This window comes from Bombina bombina, chromosome 6, assembly GCF_027579735.1.
Source record: "Bombina bombina isolate aBomBom1 chromosome 6, aBomBom1.pri, whole genome shotgun sequence".
Taxonomy (NCBI): Eukaryota; Metazoa; Chordata; class Amphibia; order Anura; family Bombinatoridae; genus Bombina; species Bombina bombina.
In genome coordinates, this window is record NC_069504.1 from 1,098,340,114 (window position 1) to 1,098,356,877 (window position 16,764).

General features: G+C 41.5%; 1 protein-coding gene across 1 annotated transcript in view; it reads right to left on the reverse strand.

The window, feature by feature from the left end:
• The window catches only part of BICD1 (BICD cargo adaptor 1), a 672,372-nt gene that overhangs the window by 136,350 nt on the left and 519,258 nt on the right, over nucleotides 1–16,764 (reverse strand). Inside the window, 8 exon segments of the mRNA XM_053719022.1 lie at nucleotides 1,141–1,301; nucleotides 6,354–6,659; nucleotides 6,662–6,757; nucleotides 6,759–6,812; nucleotides 6,814–7,130; nucleotides 7,133–7,201; nucleotides 7,204–7,360; nucleotides 7,363–7,440. Coding sequence (XP_053574997.1) covers nucleotides 1,141–1,301; nucleotides 6,354–6,659; nucleotides 6,662–6,757; nucleotides 6,759–6,812; nucleotides 6,814–7,130; nucleotides 7,133–7,201; nucleotides 7,204–7,360; nucleotides 7,363–7,440 — 1,238 coding nt within the window.

Here is a 16,764-nt window from a genome sequence, read left to right on the forward strand (position 1 = left end):
ATTAATAGAAACAATAATTTATGTGCTACAGCAAAGCACACTGAAAGGAACAGTGAGACGCTCCTATGTGTGTGAATGTTTATGTATTAATGCATATGTGTGTGTGTGCGCATGTATATGTGAGAGTTTGTGTCAGTATTTTTATATGTGTATATTTGTGTGTATATATCCTTGTGTCTGTATGTGTGTGTAAATATGTATGTATGTATGTATGTATGTATGTATGTATGTATTAAATTGTTTACAAGTAGCTCCTTTACCCCTATTTTGGCATTTGAAAAGCTGATTTAGCTTGTGGTATCCAAACCAATACTGAAAGTTTCTATACTGGAGTCTCACCTATTGAATAGCCTAAGTAAACACAGCCAGCAGAAGAGATTACTGCTTTTAAAATAAAGATAGCAAGAGAACGAAGAAAAATTGATAATAGGAGTAAATTAGAAAATTGCTTAAAATTTCATGCTCTGAATCATGAAAGAAAAATTTGGGTTAAGTGTCCCTTTAAATTCCATGCATTGCATACCATATTGCCATATTTGGTTTACCATTTTGATAAACTCTGTGTCTAGCAGTTGTTTGTTGTGTGTTGAAGTAGTTGAATCACAGCCCCTCAATGCATGCCATCAATGTTAACATCTCGAATAACTGTAGAAAAATGATCTCTCTTTATATGGCAATTAAAAACATGGTGGAGGGGCATAGAAGGTGGGACGGCACACAAGGTGGGAGGGGCAGTAGGGTAGAGGAGGGGCAGGTGAGGTAGGCAGAGCAAAAAGGGGGTGGGGCCCTGCCCACATTTTTGCCCGGGGGCCCTGGTTGGTCTCAGTCCGCCCCTGACTGTCCTTTTAACATTGGTAGAAATATTGACATTGTGCTGAATTGCATTTTTTGGTAAGCCGATTTCTTCTTACTCAGTGTCAGTATTAATAATCTGAGCACATATTTGCAACAGTACAGCCCTGGTTTATACCCATGTAATAATAATAATAATTAGTCACTATAATTCCAGGGATTTAATATCAGAATTTGTATTAATTAATGTTTTATGTGCCAGTTCTCTAACCCTTTGACATCTAAAATGTTATGTGACTTGTTAGCTGAAAGACTTTATGATATTTGAGTGACAGGGAGATAAGAAACCTCTGTTACCTGGTGGCAAACATGGCTCTCAGTGATGAGAACGTGGCTGCGTCTTCTTTCAGTGCCTTCAACTCATTCCTCAGCTTTGTCATTGTTTCAGTAACCATGGCTTTCTCATTCTCATACTTATTCTTCAGGTTTGCAAGAGCAACTTCTGCAGTCTTAAACAAAAAAACATTTGTGACCATTAAAGAACCTGAAGCTTACGTTAATTGTTTTTTGTAATGTTTGCATTACTGACACTAGCTTACTGTATGGCAGGGGTTAAAATCTTAACATTATATGACATTTCCTTCTTTAAGGCTGAAAATCAATCTGGAAATAGGATTGGGTGTAGGTATTCACCAGGGCCTCCTTTAACATTTGTGGGGCCATGGGCAAGACAAGTTTGTGGGACCCTCAGGCTAGCTCCCTTATTCCCCTCCCTGTTTGCCCTGCCTGTATGCAGTGCCCCTGAATAGCCCACCCCTGTCCCATTCGGTGTGTCCTTTATAAAGAATAACACTATGGGGCATATTTAATGAATGGAGCTTGATGCCCCGTGTTTCTGGCGAGCCTGCAGGCTCGCCAGAAACAGCAGTTATGAAGCAGCGGTCACAAAGACCGCTGCTCCATAACCTGTCCGCCTGCTCTGAGCAGGCGGACAGACATCGCCGGAAATCAACTCGATCGAGTACGATCACCCCCTGACACCCCCCTGCTGGCGACCTATTGGCCGCGAGTCTGCAGGGGGCGGTGTTGCACCAGCAGCTCTTGTGTGTGTATTGCTCGCCGTATTCAGCGAGGTCTGGCAGACCTGATCCGCACTGTCGGATCAGGTCCGCCAGACTTTCATAAATAGGGGCCTATATATTACACCTCTGATACAATAAACACATATTCATAACAAAGTGTATACGTAAATTGCACCTCCTCATACCCTCTCCTCCAAAGTGCGGGCCTGTGCCCCTGCTATTCACTATTGTTTTGTAGATGATATAAACCCCCAAATGCAGGAAACCATAACTATAGGTTTTGCTTATGCTGTGTTTGTAGAAAATATGTATAGTATATTATTTTAAAGGGATTCGAAACCCAAAAATGGTCTTTGTGATTCAGAGAGAACATACCAAAAGTTTCCAATTTACTTCTATTATCAAATTTGCTTTGATCCCATGATATTCTGTGTTTATAAGATATCTAGGTAGTTATCTGGAGCACTTTATGGCAGGAAATAGCACTGCCATCTAGTGCTCTAGTAAATGGATAACATTCTTGCAAAACTGCTGCCATATAGTGCTCCAAAAATGGGCGGGCTCCTAATCATATGTCCCTGGTTTTCAACAAAAGATACCAAGAGAACAATAAAATATTGATAATAGAAGTAAATTAGAAAGTTGTTTATAATAACATGCTCTCTCCGAATCACAAAAGTAAACATTTGGGTTTTTAGATCCCTTTAATTATTCTACAAAGAAAAAGGGGTCTCATACAGAATAATGTGAAAGCTGTCTATAAAAAAGCACAGTTCACAAGCTGTTTCTATGATTCCATCTGGGCTGCGATGCTGAGCGGTTATAATTTGTGAGCGTTTCCTTACCTGCTCATTATAGCTTGAGTTTGCTGCGTGACTAATTAATACTATTATATAATTTACTAACTCTAGACTTGATATAATGTGCGTGCAATTATAATTCCAGGCAATTTACTGGTTGCAAATTGCTTATAGCTTGTTTAATCTCATTATAATTACTAATGATGTGATCTTTTAATTGCTGAAAATCCAAATTATCTTAAATAAACTAACTGTTGCCTAGTTTGGAATAATTTGTTGTTTAAATTGCCGTTTCTTGCTTTATTTAGAAAAAACATCACTATATTAATTGCTATTTATTTAGAATCATTTGCTTAATACTTTATTTAGATTAGTTTGCTCTTGAAACTGTTGCTTTAGGTGATATATTAATATCAGGATATAAAAGCGAACTTGAAGCGCTGGGGCTCCAGCCCCTGTATCTGAACTGTTCCACACATCCAACATATGCCAGATAGGCCACGGCCCCACCAGCAATTTGTCAGTGGAGCAGCTTTTGGGAGGGGCAGGGTTACATATGGAGGGGTGGGGTTCACTGGTGTTCTGTGGGTGTGTGTCTGGGTGTTCCGCAGGTGTGTCTGGGTGTTCCGCAGGTGTGTCTGGGTGTTCCGCGGGTGTGTCTGGGTGTTCCGCGGGTGTGTCTGGGTGTTCCACGGGTGTGTCTGGGTGTTCCGAGGGAGTGTCTGGGTGTTCCGCAGGTGTGTCTGGGTGTTCCGCGGGTGTGTCTGGGTGTTCCGCGGGTGTGTCTGGGTGTTCCGCGGGAGTGTCTGGCTGTTCCGCGGGAGTGTCTGGGTGTTCCGCGGGTGTGTCTGTGTGTTCCGCGGGAGTGTCTGGGTGTTCCGCGGGTGTGTCTGGGTGTTCCGCGGGTGTGTCTGGGTGTTCCGCGGGTGTGTCTGGGTGTTCCGCGGGAGTGTCTGGGTGTTCCGCGGGAGTGTCTGGGTGTTCCGCGGGAGTGTCTGGGTGTTCTGTGGGTGTGTCTGGGTGTTCCGCGGGTGTGTCTGGGTGTTGCGGGGGTGTGTCTGGGTGTTCGCGGGTGTGTCTGGGTGTTCCGCGGGTGTGTCTGGGTGTTCCGCGGGTGTGTCTGGGTGTTCTGTGGGTGTGTCTGGGTGTTCCGCAGGTGTGTCTAGGTGTTCTGTGGGAGTGTCTGGGTGTTCCGCAGGTGTGTCTGGGTGTTCTGTGGGTGTGTCTGGGTGTTCCGCAGGTGTGTCTGGGTGTTCTGTGGGAGTGTCTGGGTGTTCCACAGGTGTGTCTGGGTGTTCTGTGGGAGTGTCTGGGTGTTCCGCAGGTGTGTCTGGGTGTTCTGTGGGTGTGTCTGGGTGTTCCGCAGGTGTGTCTGGGTGTTCCGCAGGTGTGTCTGGGTGTTCTGTGGAGTGTCTGGGTGTTCTGTGGGTGTGTCTGGGTGTTCTGTGGGTGTGTCTGGGTGTTCTGTGGGAGTGTCTGGTGTTCCGCGGGTGTGTCTGGGTGTTCTGTGGGAGTGTCTGGGTGTTCCGCGGGTGTGTATGGGTGTTCCGCGGGTGTGTATGGGTGTTCCGCGGGTGTGTATGGGTGTTCCATGGGCTGTCTGGGCAGGGCTTGGGTGGGGCTTGGCCAGTTCCATAAAACCGGGAAACTGAGGGTCTGCAGGCAGGTTGGGTGACATACAGTACTCAAACGTTTTCACTAGTACATATCAGCCAATGAGTATTGGTAAGAAGAACCTTTTAGATACTCAGCATTAGTAGGAAGTACCAGCATTAGTAAGAATTACCTAACAGCCAATGAAAACAAGTAGGAAGTACACAACTAGTACTGATGTGTTAGCTGTAATTTAAAGTTAAACAACTTTTCCTTCATATTTTTCAAGCAGGAAAAATGTTGTTAGGGTTCCCACGGCAGCCATGTTTTCCTGGCTAGTTATGAGTTACGCCTGCTTTAGGGTGTGCAGGAAGTAACATGCACTGTGCCTCTGGACCTCACATGAATAGAGCTGTTAGACAATACTATTCATGTTCCTTTCTGCATACCCTGCAGCATGTGTTGCTCATAACTGTTCAGGAAAACATGGCCGAGGTTGAACCATGCTACTACTTGTTCATATGAATGCTAAAAATAATTTGGGCACAAAGTCCCTTTAAATGATAAAATGCTAAGATTATTTCTATAGAAATCACTGCCAGAACGGTTATTAAAGGGACATAAACAAGTTGGGATAGAGACAAAATATAATATGTACTTTAATTACTTTACCTGCAGTGATGATAAGGGCGGGGCCACACATTCTGAAACTTGATGATTATTTAAAAGAATGCTATAGGCAGTTAAGGGACACCAAGATATATTGTATACTTAATGGAGACCCTAAATTCAAAATTCAGTTAGAAGTTAAGAGTGTATTAACAAACAGAAAAAAATGGTTTATTTGACAAGGAATTAAAAGATTTTTTAGTGGCTGAATACCCTATCACCCCTGTCTTTTATACACTTCCGAAAGTGCATAAGGACATTCATTGTCCACCTGGACGTCTAATTGTGGCCAGCACTGAGTCCATGCTTTCTAACATAGCAAAATTCTTAGATAAAGTATTCCAACCCTATGTTGAATATTTCTATGAAATTCCTCTGTGTATATATGTATATAAATGTATGACATGTATTAATTATGTGAACAATGTATCAATTGTGCTACCAATGTAATATACCTTGGGAGTAACTAGGTGACGTATGATAGAGATTTTTATGAAATATACTTGTTTGTAGAGGCGATGGTATATAAGGGCATTAGGAATGGATACACTATATAGTATGACTAAGGGTTAAGAGCCCGAAACGTTGCTGATGGATTCCTGTTGGATCTGTATTCTGCCAATTAAATACTATAATTTGTTTTGCAACAGTGTTGCAGTTTTTGTGCTGGGATGCTACTCTGTATACTTGGATACTTTTGAGGCATTGCAGTGAGCCTCTGTTTCCACGTGCACTTTACACAAAGGGACATTGCTGGTGCTTTATATTGATTAAAGTTTGTCCCACACTCCGTGTGACACACTAGCTTGATGGATTTTGTTTAATATTCATGTGCTGGATAGGATTGTCAATTGGTGGAGGGGGTATAGTTGTTATAGTTCTTCAGGCACTGTTCTTATTTTTCTCTTTATATATAGATTGTAATGCATTGTAATTCTTGAGTCTGAGGAAGGGGGACCACCCCAAAAACGTCACACTATTAAAAAGGTTTAAAGACCGGAGGATTGGATGTACTTTTTATGTATATATATATATATATATATATATATATATATATATATATATATAACAATAATGGAATTCATTTTAAAACAAAATGCAACAAAATAGAACATTTTTACACTAGAATTTCCCTTTAAATATATGCTATTTTATATTGACTGTGTGATATCTAAAGGGGACATCGCTAGAAAGAGGAGATTCCCCTATTTTAATTGAGGGGCCCAATATCTAGTTTGCAAGGGGGCAATGTGAAGGGCCCATCACAGACATATGTCAAGCTGGAGGGACATCTGCCTCCTCTTGCACCTTCATGTGTACTGTTTTTGTCTAGTGCATATAACAGATTACACATTTTGAAGACAGTTTGATAAAGCTCACACAGTAGTTTTAGTTCAGCCAATATACAAAAGGTTACCTGCTTGTTGGCCTTCAATACAGCTCTCAGAGTTGCAACCTGCTCCCGTTTGGTGCTCAGCAGAGATTTCATCTTCAGTATCTCCTCCATTAAGACCTCCTTGTCTTTATCAATCATAGGCGCCAACTCTCTTGCTGCAGCTCGCTGACGAGACAGCTGCAAGGACCTGTCCACAGCCTTCTGCAAGTGTTTAATTTGATCCCTGATTATAGCATTGAGGTTGTAGATATTCATTGGCTCTTTTCTAATATCACTAGAGTCAGATACTGGTGAGGATGGAGGGAGCTGTAATAACAGGAGAAACAGTTGCTGGCTTTGAGTGGTGTTTGTTCCTTTATAGATTCCATGCTTTCCTTTGGAGGTGGTTCACATGGACTTCGTGCCTCAACTGGAGATGCCATACCCCCTTCTAGCTAGCCTTGGTGACAGTAAACCTCTGGGGTCATCAGGACCCTTCAGGACTGCCACTACGGGTGACTTTACTTTGCCTGTAGTAGTCCAACATGACTCTATTTGGTGTTTCATTGTTACATAGACACACATGATGGTACAGTTGAGCTAACTCTTCACTGAACGTTACTAGCTCATCTTGAGCTGTGTTTAGGGTATTATGGGTTTCATTTGCTAATGAAGTCATGATATGCAATTCTTTCTCCAAAATTAAAAGTTTCTCATTGCTATCCTTACTAGCTCTTTCAAAACCAGTTACCTGTTCATCGTACATTTTAATCCTGGAACTTAGCTTTGTCTTTTCTTCTGTGTAACTTTCTATATGTTGTTATATTTTTCCTTAAAGCTTTAAGTTCAGCTTTGAGTTTCTATGACCTCTGTAACTGCTACTTTGTATTGCATTCCAGGATCTCCAGTCCGTTAATGTCAATCTCGTAATCGTGAGTCTCTTCTCTTGAGCCCTTTGCCCTATCAGAATCTATCTCTTTGCAGCTTTGCAAATCCTCAGGGGCATTGACGTGCTCTGTTAGTCTATGAACCTGCTCATGGTTGTTCACTTAAGGCTCCCCTTGGTGTGTTCCAGCTGAGTCTGGGAGTCTTGAAGGTTACCCAGTAAAATTGCATTTTCCCGTTCCACCTGCAAATAAGAATAATTACAATTAAACATAAACAAAAACAAAATGGCAGTTGCATTATAGTTGACCTATATTATCAGATTTCAGCCCTGTTTATTTGGCCTACAGTTAATAGCTTTAAGACCTTGGTCACACCAAATGTATTTTCCATAAAAGATTGGGATTAAAGTGCAGGTATTAGCTTTCTGTTTATAAAATTAAAAAGCCCTCACATATGTTAGAGAATAGTATAATCAATATATTTCAGTCCCGGTACCTATAGTTTACAATAGCCAATATCACAAGGGGTTAATACTTATATTTGTTATCTCATACAAATCATTCCTGACCTACACATAATTACACTTCAAATGCATAATAAACAAACTCAAGAAAATAGAAATAGAATAAACAGTTTTAATTAAATATATCACAGATTTCACACTGCCCCTCTATTTAAAATCATTGTCAACTAGCCTATTTGTGACTATTAAAGCTTATGACAGAGCCACTAATGGGTAGGTGCACTATCTTATACTGTCAGTAAATAGAAAAATGGCCTGAATTGCTGTACTGAATGTTGAAAACCATAAATTACAATCACATTGGTAACAAGTAAGTCAGAGAAATGACTGACACGCATATCGCTGCTGCACCTTTGTCTGAGTGATTATCTATCTTTATTTGGTGTGGGTTTAATTTTAATTTATTGGTTAATATCTTAATCCCCCTCATAATTATTTGCTGTTTATACAATGCAACTGCATTTTCTGTTCTGGTACCTACCTATTACAAAATGAGCAACAGGTTTTGCTTTTGCTTTTGTTCTAGAATATGTAGCCAGTGTTCCTTAGCAGCAGCCAACCACTGTATGTGCCTTGCCATGAAGTCATGCTAAATCCAACATCACATATTCGAAGGGAATATGCTAATGCATTAGAGCAGGGATGGCAAATTGGGCCCACATGTGACCTCTACACAAATTTTTGTGGCTCTTAGGAAAAAGCAGACATAGAATTGTGTGCTTCAGAGGCTTCTGTGGGGTAAGTAAGGCAGCTCAAAAGATGCTCTAAAGGGGGAGAACAGCAGACAGTGGGGGCACTGCAGTCTTACCTAAAATCTGGCCCTTTTTCACTGGCCCTTTAAGGGAAATATATGTATTTGTTTAGTAGCAACAAATTTATATGCACCCCTTAATACTGATCTGTGTAGCTGTGTGTTAGGAAGTTGACCGTAATTGCATAAATCATTTTATTATTAAACCATTGGTCATTGGTAACTATGTACGAAAATCCATCAAAGAGTTTTATAAATTTAGTAAACGGGACATTTAATTTAAAATGTTATTCCCCATAAAAGGGCCAGATTACGAGTGGACGGCGCAAAATTGCGCTTTTGCCAAATGTGATATTTGTGCTCCACTCGCACTAACAGCGCACGCAAATGTGTGCTAGTATTTGAAGTTAAGCATAGAGGAAGGTATTATAGAACAGAAATAGTGATATACAATAATCCACTAAGCAACTCAGCTAAATCAATAAAACCCCCAAAAAATTGATAAGAAACAACAGAATTTAAGAAACAAAAAAGCATAGTTGCACCTATAAGATACCTAAACTAGGTAAACAAAATAGTCTAAAAATGGATTACTCTGGGAGCGGTAGCTAATACTAAAGGGGGATAAAAATTAATACACAAAATATTAAATTCTTTAAAATTTAATATATGATATAAAAGCAATCCATTCATTTAGTAAAAAAAAATACTCTAATCAGTATAGACTGGCCAGTCTTAAAACTCACAGTATTAATCTAAAAAAACTTTAAATGTGTACACTTCAAAAATATGCACTACTAAACTAAAACATAAGACTTATAAGAGCAAAAAATTAGCAGAAAAAAAATCACTGTCTGTGAACAGTGCATATAGTATTCAAATGTATAAACCGTTTGACAATGGTTTTTACTAAAACCGATGAGGCAAATGATTATAAGGCAAGACGAAAATGTTCACTCAAAAAAGTATTTGCATATTAGTGTTGCTTGTTAAGCAAGCCTTAGTAAAAACCATTTTCTCATATATTTTTTTTATTTTATAAAGGAACACTACACTTTATTTTGGGAACAATTGGTGGACATTTCTTTTAATTAACCAGAGGTCTAATCTCTGGATAATTCAACTGAGCGCAAAGAGCTAATGTGAGCTAGAGGCAGCAATAACAAGGGGGGGCCACTCATATTGGCTGGTTATTTAAAGTGCGCCCGTAAACGGTAAATTAGTACTCCACTTGTATCTAGCCAAAATCTGTTGTTTTCCATAATTAAAAAAACTTCTTTGCAATACACTTTTTTTGCCTGATTTTCCTGTAATTTAACATGGATTGGTGTGCACTTTGTGGAATGCATAACCCTGACACTCCCACATGCTGCCCAGTGATTGGTTGATATATGCAGGAGCTACGTTTATATTAGCCTGAATAAAAGAAATAAGATAAACAACATTCAAAAAATACTTTTCAAGTGTTTTTTCTTCAGACTGCAAAACTAATATTATGTCAGGTTTTAAATACTTTTAATACATTTTATTTTGTATCCAGATTGGTTCGAAAGTAGTGATTAAATTATTATGCATAAATAATAATAGGCTGTAACTACTCCCTTGAACTCCACACACCAAATGTACTCCTGTGATGTCCTGAGCAGAACATGGGTGGAGATTTATGGCTAATTGTGTATTCTGCACCTGACTTGGACCTGATTGAGGGTTAGAGAGCTGTTTGGGGGGGATCAGGGAGGTTGGGGGATAAGGGGGATCAACACTGGAGAATAACTATAAAAAAAAGCCTTTTATTTTAGTACTGACAGACTTTCTGCCAGTACTTAAAGGGATAGGAAAGTCAAAATAAACTTGATTCAGATAGAGCATGTCATTTTATGACCCTTTTAAATTCACCTTCTATTTTTCAAATGTGCTTCGTTCTCTTAGTATCCTTGTTAAAACATGAATACGCACATATCATACACTAGTAAGAGCTGCTGCAATTGGTGCCTGCACATAGGGCTGCCATCAGGGGTGGACAGGGGTGACTCCTGCAGGGGCCCAATGGGCCCCATGAGGCAAGAACAAACTATTATTTAAAAAACACACTTTTTTTTTAGCAAAATGCATGTCACAAACTGTTGATTAGGGGATGCAATGTGCAGAAATGTACTCCTGTTGCTGTCGTTTCTGTGGGTGTCTGTGTCTCTATGAGTATGTATGTATTTTTTTTCTGTGGGTCTCTCTGTGAGGGTCTATGTGCCTTTTCTGTGGATGTCTGTGAGGGTGTGTGCGTATGTCTTTGTGCTTTTTCTTTGGGTGTCTCTGTGAGGGTGTGTGTATGATGTCTTTGTGTATTTTTCTCTGTATTCCTCTGTAATGGGTGGGTGTGTAGTCTTTGTGTGTTTTCTGTGGATGTCTCTGTGAGGGTGGGTGGGTGTGTGTATGTATGTATGTGCTTTCTGTGGATGTCTCTGTAAAGGGTGTGTGCATGTCTTTGTTTTCTGTGGATGTCTCAGTGAGGGTGTGTGTGTATGTATGTTTTTGTGCGTTTTATGTGGTTGTTTCTCTGTGTGTGTTTTCTGTGGGTGACTCTCTCTGTGTGTGTTCTGAGGCTGTCTCTGTCGGTGTTTCCTTGGGTGTATGTGCGTGTGTCCATTGTCTGTTCCTTTTAAGGACATTTTGACCTTACTACTGATTATTCACCATCTTCTACAGACTTTGAGACTAATGAGACCTTTCCGGAAGTCACCAATCACCATTTAACTTTTAAATTATTGTTTAGGCAGTTCAGGGTCCTTTCCTTTCAGCCACTGCATGCTGTTGTCATCATTTAGTTGGCATCTTCCTTGACAAAAAGATAATCAGAACTCCATATTTTGTTTTGTAAATCTCCTTTTTTGACAAAACTGTAGTCTACCTCATTACTTGTCAGGTCAATGTAAACAAGTGCTGAGTGTCTGTGTGGGTGTCGGTGTCTGAGTGTGTTTGTGTATTTCTTTGCGTGTCTGCTAGAGAGTCTATATGTGAATCCTTATGTGTGAGTGTGTGTTTCAGTGTAAGAGTGTGTCTGTGTGTTTCTGTGTTTGTGTGTTACTACCTTTACAACATTTCCAAGTTTGACTACACATGGAATAAAGTGCATATATGTTTTAGTCACCTTGGTCAAAAATTGCACACATTTGTCCTCTTGTGATTGGCTAATAGATATTTTCAGCTTCCTGTCAGTAGTGCAATGCTGTCCTTTCAGTAATAGATAACAAGAGAATGACGAAAAATTTGATAATAGAATTAGATGGAAAGTTGTTTAAAAACAGAATTTATGTTTTCCTGATAAATTACTTTCTCCAACGGTGTGTCCGGTCCACGGCGTCATCCTTACTTGTGGGATATTCTCTTCCCCAACAGGAAATGGCAAAGAGCCCAGCAAAGCTGGTCACATGATCCCCTCCTAGGCTCGCCTTCCCCAGTCATTCGACCGACGTAAAGGAGGAATATTTGCATAGGAGAAATCATATGATACCGTGGTGACTGTAGTTAAAGAAAAATAATTATCAGACCTGATTAAAAAAACCAGGCGGGGCGTGGACCGGACACACCGTTGGAGAAAGTAATTTATCAGGTAAACATAAATTCTGTTTTCTCCAACATAGGTGTGTCCGGGTCCACCGGCGGTCATCCTTACTATGTGGGAACCAATACCAAAGCTTTAGGACACGGATGAAGGGAGGGAGGCAAATCAGGTCACCTAGATGGAAGGCACCACGGATTGCAAAACCCTTTTCTCCCAAAAATAGCCTCAGAGAAGCAAAAAGTATCAAATTTGTAAAATTTAGTAAAAGTGTGCAGTGAAAGACCAGTCGCTGCCTTACATATCTGATCAACAGAAGCCTCGTTCTTGAAGGCCCATGTGGAAGCCACGGCCCCTAGTGGAATGAGCTGTGATTCTTTCAGGAGGCTGCGTCCGGCAGTCTCGTAAGCCAATCTGATGATGCTTTTAAGCCAAAAAGAGAGAGAGGTAGAAGTTGCTTTTTGACCTCTCCTTTTACCAGAATAAACAACAAACAAAGAAGATGTTTGTCTAAAATCCTTTGTAGCATCTAAATAGAATTTTAGAGCACGAACTACATCCAAATTGTGCAAACAAACGTTCCTTCTTCTGAAACTGGATTCGGACACAAAGAAGGCACGACTATCTCCTGGTTAATGTTTTTGTTAGAAACAACTTTCGGAAGAAACCAGGTTTAGTACGCAAAACCACCTTATCTGCATGGAACACCAGATAAGGAGGAGAACACCTGCAGAGCAGATAAACTGAAACTCTTCTAGCAGAAGAAATTGCAACCAAAAAACACAAACTTTCCAAGATAATAACTTAATATCAACGGAATGTAAGGGTTCAAACGGAAACCCCCTGAAGAACTGAAAGAACTAAATTGAGACTCCAAGGAGGATGTCAAAGGTTTGTAAACAGGCTTGATTCTAACCAGAGCCTGAACAAAAGCTTGAACCATCTGGCACAGCCGCCAGCTTTTGTGAAGTAAAACAGATAAAGCAGAAATCTGTCCCTTCAAAGAACTTGCAGATAATCCTTTCTCCAAACCCTCTTGTAGAAAGGATAGAATCTTAGGAATTTTTTATCTTGTTCCATGGGAATCCTTTAGATTCACACCAACAGATATATTTTTTCCATATTTTATGGTAAATTTTTCTAGTTACAGGCTTTCTGGCCTGAACAAGAGTATCAATGACAGAATCTGAGAACCCTCGCTTTGATAAAATCAAGCGTTCAATCTCCAAGCAGTCAGTTGGAGTGAGACCAGATTCGGATGTTCGAACGGACCTTGAACAAGAAGGTCCGTCTCAAAGGTAGCTTCCATGGTGGAGCCGATGACATATTCACCAGGTCTGCATACCAAGTCCTGCGTGGCCACGCAGGAGCTATCAAGATCACCGATGCCTCTCCCTGATAGATCCTGGCCTACCAGCCTGGGGATGAGAGGAAACGGTGGGAATACATACGCTAGTTTGAATGGTCCAAGGTGCTACTAGTGCATCTACTAGAGTCGCCTTGGGATCCCTGGATCTGGACCCGTAGCAAGGAACCTTGAAGTTCTGACGATGAGGCCATCAGATCCATGTCTGGACTGCCCCCACAACTGAGTAATTTGGGCAAAGATTTCCGGATGGAGTTCCCACCTCCCCCGGATGAAAAGACCTGACGATTTAGAAAATCCGCCTTCCCCCAATTTTCCACTCCTGGAATGTGGATTGCAGACAGGTGGCAGGAGCGAGGACTCCGCCCAATGAATGATTTTGGTCACTTCTTCCATCGCCCAGGGAACTCCTTGTTCCCCCCTGATGGTTGATGTACGCAACAGTTGTCATGTTGTCCGATTGAAACCGTATGAATTTGGCCTTTGCTAGCTGAGGCCAAGCCTTGAGGAGCATTGAATATCGCTCTTTGTTCCAGAATATTTATCGGGAGAAGAGATTCTTCCCGAGACCAAAGACCCTGAGCTTTCAGGAGTCCCCAGACCACGCCCCCAGCCCACCAGACTGGCGTCGGTCGTGACAATGACCCACTCTGGTCTGCGGGAAGCTCATCCCCTGTGACAAGTTGTCAGGGACACGCCACCAACGGAGTGAATCTCTGGTCCTCTGATCTACTTGTATCGTCAGAGACAAATCTGTATAATCCCCATTCCACTGACCTGAGCATGCACAGTTGTAATGGTCTCAGATGAATTCGCGCAAAGGGAACTATGTCCATTGCCGCGACCATCAAACCTATTACTTCCATGCACTGCGCTATGGAAGGAAGAGGAAACAGATGAAGTACTTGAACAAGAGTTTGAAAGTTTTGATTTTCTGGCCTCTGTCAGAAAAATCCTCATTTCTAAGGAGTCTATTATTGTTCCCAAGAAGGGAACTCTTGTTGACGGGAGATAGAGAACTTTTTTCTACGTTCACTTTCCACCCGTGAGATCTGAGAAAGGCCAGGACGATGTCCGTGTGAGCCTTTGCTTGTGGAAGGGGACGACGCTTTGAATCAGAATGTCGTCCAAGTAAGGTACTACCGGCAATGCCCCTTGGTCTTAGCACCGCTAGAAGGGACCCCAGTACCTTTGTGAAAATTCTTGGAGCAGCTGGCTAATCCGAACGGAAAGTGCCACAAACTGGTAATGCTTGTCCAGAAAAGGCGAACCTTAGGAACCGATGATGTTCCTTGTGGATAGGAATATGTAGATCCGCGTCCTTTAAATCCACCGTGGTCATGAATTGACCTTCCCTGGATGGAAGGAAGATTGTTCGAATGGTTTCCTATTTTGAAACGATGGAACCCTTGAGAAACTTGTTTAGGATCTTGAGATCTAAGATTGGTCTGAATGTTCCCTCTTTTTTGGGAACTATGAACAGATTGGAGTAGAAACCCCATCCACTTGTTCTCCTAATGGAACAGGATGAATCACTCCATTTTTAACAGGTCTTCTACTCAATGTAAGAATGCCTGTTTTTTTATGTGGTCTGAAGACAATTGAGACCTGTGGAACCTCCCCCTTGGGGGAAGCCCCTTGAATTCCAGAAGATAACCTTGGGAGACTATTTCCAGCGCCCAAAGGATCCAGAACATCTCTTGCCAAGCCTGAGAGAAGAGAGAGAGTCTGCCCCCCCACCAGATCCGGTCCCGGATCGGGGGCCAACATCTCATGCTGTCTTGGTAGTAGTGGCAGGTTTCTTGGCCTGCTTACCTTTGTTCCAGCCTTGCATTGGCCTCCCAGGCTGGCTTGGCTTGAGAAGTATTAACCCTCTTGCTTAGAGGATGTAGCACTTGGGGCTGGTCCGTTTCCTGCGAAAGGGACGAAAATTTGGTTTATTTTTAGCCTTGAAAGACCTATCCTGAGGAAGGGCGTGGCCCTTACCCCCAGTGATATCAGAAATAATCTCTTCAAGTCAGGGCCAAACAGCGTTTTCCCCTTGAAAGGAATGTTAAGCAATTTATTCTTGGAAGACGCATCCGCTGACCAAGATTTTAGCCAAAGCGCCTCTGCGCGCCACAATAGCAAACCCAGAATTTTTCGCCGCTAATCTAGCCAATTGCAAAGTGGCGTCTAAGGTGAAAGAGTTTAGCCAATTTGAGAGCATGGATTCTGTCCAAAATCTCATCATAAGAAGAATCTTTATTGAGCGCCTTTTCTAGTTCATCGAACCAGAAACAACGCTGCTGTAGTGACAGGAACAATGCATGAAATTGGTTGTAGAAGGTAACCTTGCTGAACAAACAATCTTTTTAAGCAAACCCTCTAATTTTGTATCCATAGGATCTTTGAAAGCACAAACTATCTTCTATGGGTATAGTGGTGCGTTTGTTTAGAGTAGAAACCGCCCCCCATCGACCTTGGGGACTGTCTACCATAAGTCCTTTCTGGGGTCGACCATAGGGAAACAATTTCTTGAATATAGGGGAGGACGAAAGGTATGCCGGGCCTTTCCCATTCTTTGTTTACATATCCGCCACCCCGCTTTGGGTATAGGGAAAAGCTTCGGGGGGCCCCGGGACCTCTAGGAACTTGTCCATCTTACATAATTTCTCTGGAATGACCAAATTCTCACAATGATCAGAGTAGATAACACCTCCTTAAGCAGAGCGCGGAGATGTTCCAATTTAATTTTGAATGTAATCACATCAGGTTCAGCTTGTTGAGAAATTTTCCCTGAATCTGAAATTTCTCCCTCAGACAAAACCTCCCTGGCCCCCTCAGACTGGTGTAGGGGCACTTCAGAAACCAATATCATCAGCGTCCCATGCTCTTCCGTATTTTCTAAAACAGAGCAGTTCGCGCTTTCGCTGATAAGTGGGCATTTTGGCTAAAATGTTTTTGATAGAATTATCCGATACAGCCGTTAAATTGTTGCATAGTAAGGAGTAATTGGCGCACTAGATGTACTAGGGGCCTCCTGTGTGGGCAAGACTGGCGTAGACGAAGGAGGGATGATGCAGTACCATGCTTACTCCCCTCACTTGAGGAATCATCTTGGGCATCATTTTCTCTAAATTTTGTGTCACATAAATCACATCTATTTAAATGAGAAGGAACCTTGGCTTCCCCACATACAGAACACAGTCTATCTGGTAGTTCAGACATGTTAAACAAGCATAAACTTGATAACAAAGTACAAAAAACGTTTTAAAATAAAACCGTTACTGTCACTTTAAATTTTAAACTGAACACACTTTATTACTGCAAATGTGAAAAAGTATGAAGGAATTGTTCAAAATTCACCAAAATTTCACCACAGTGTCTTAA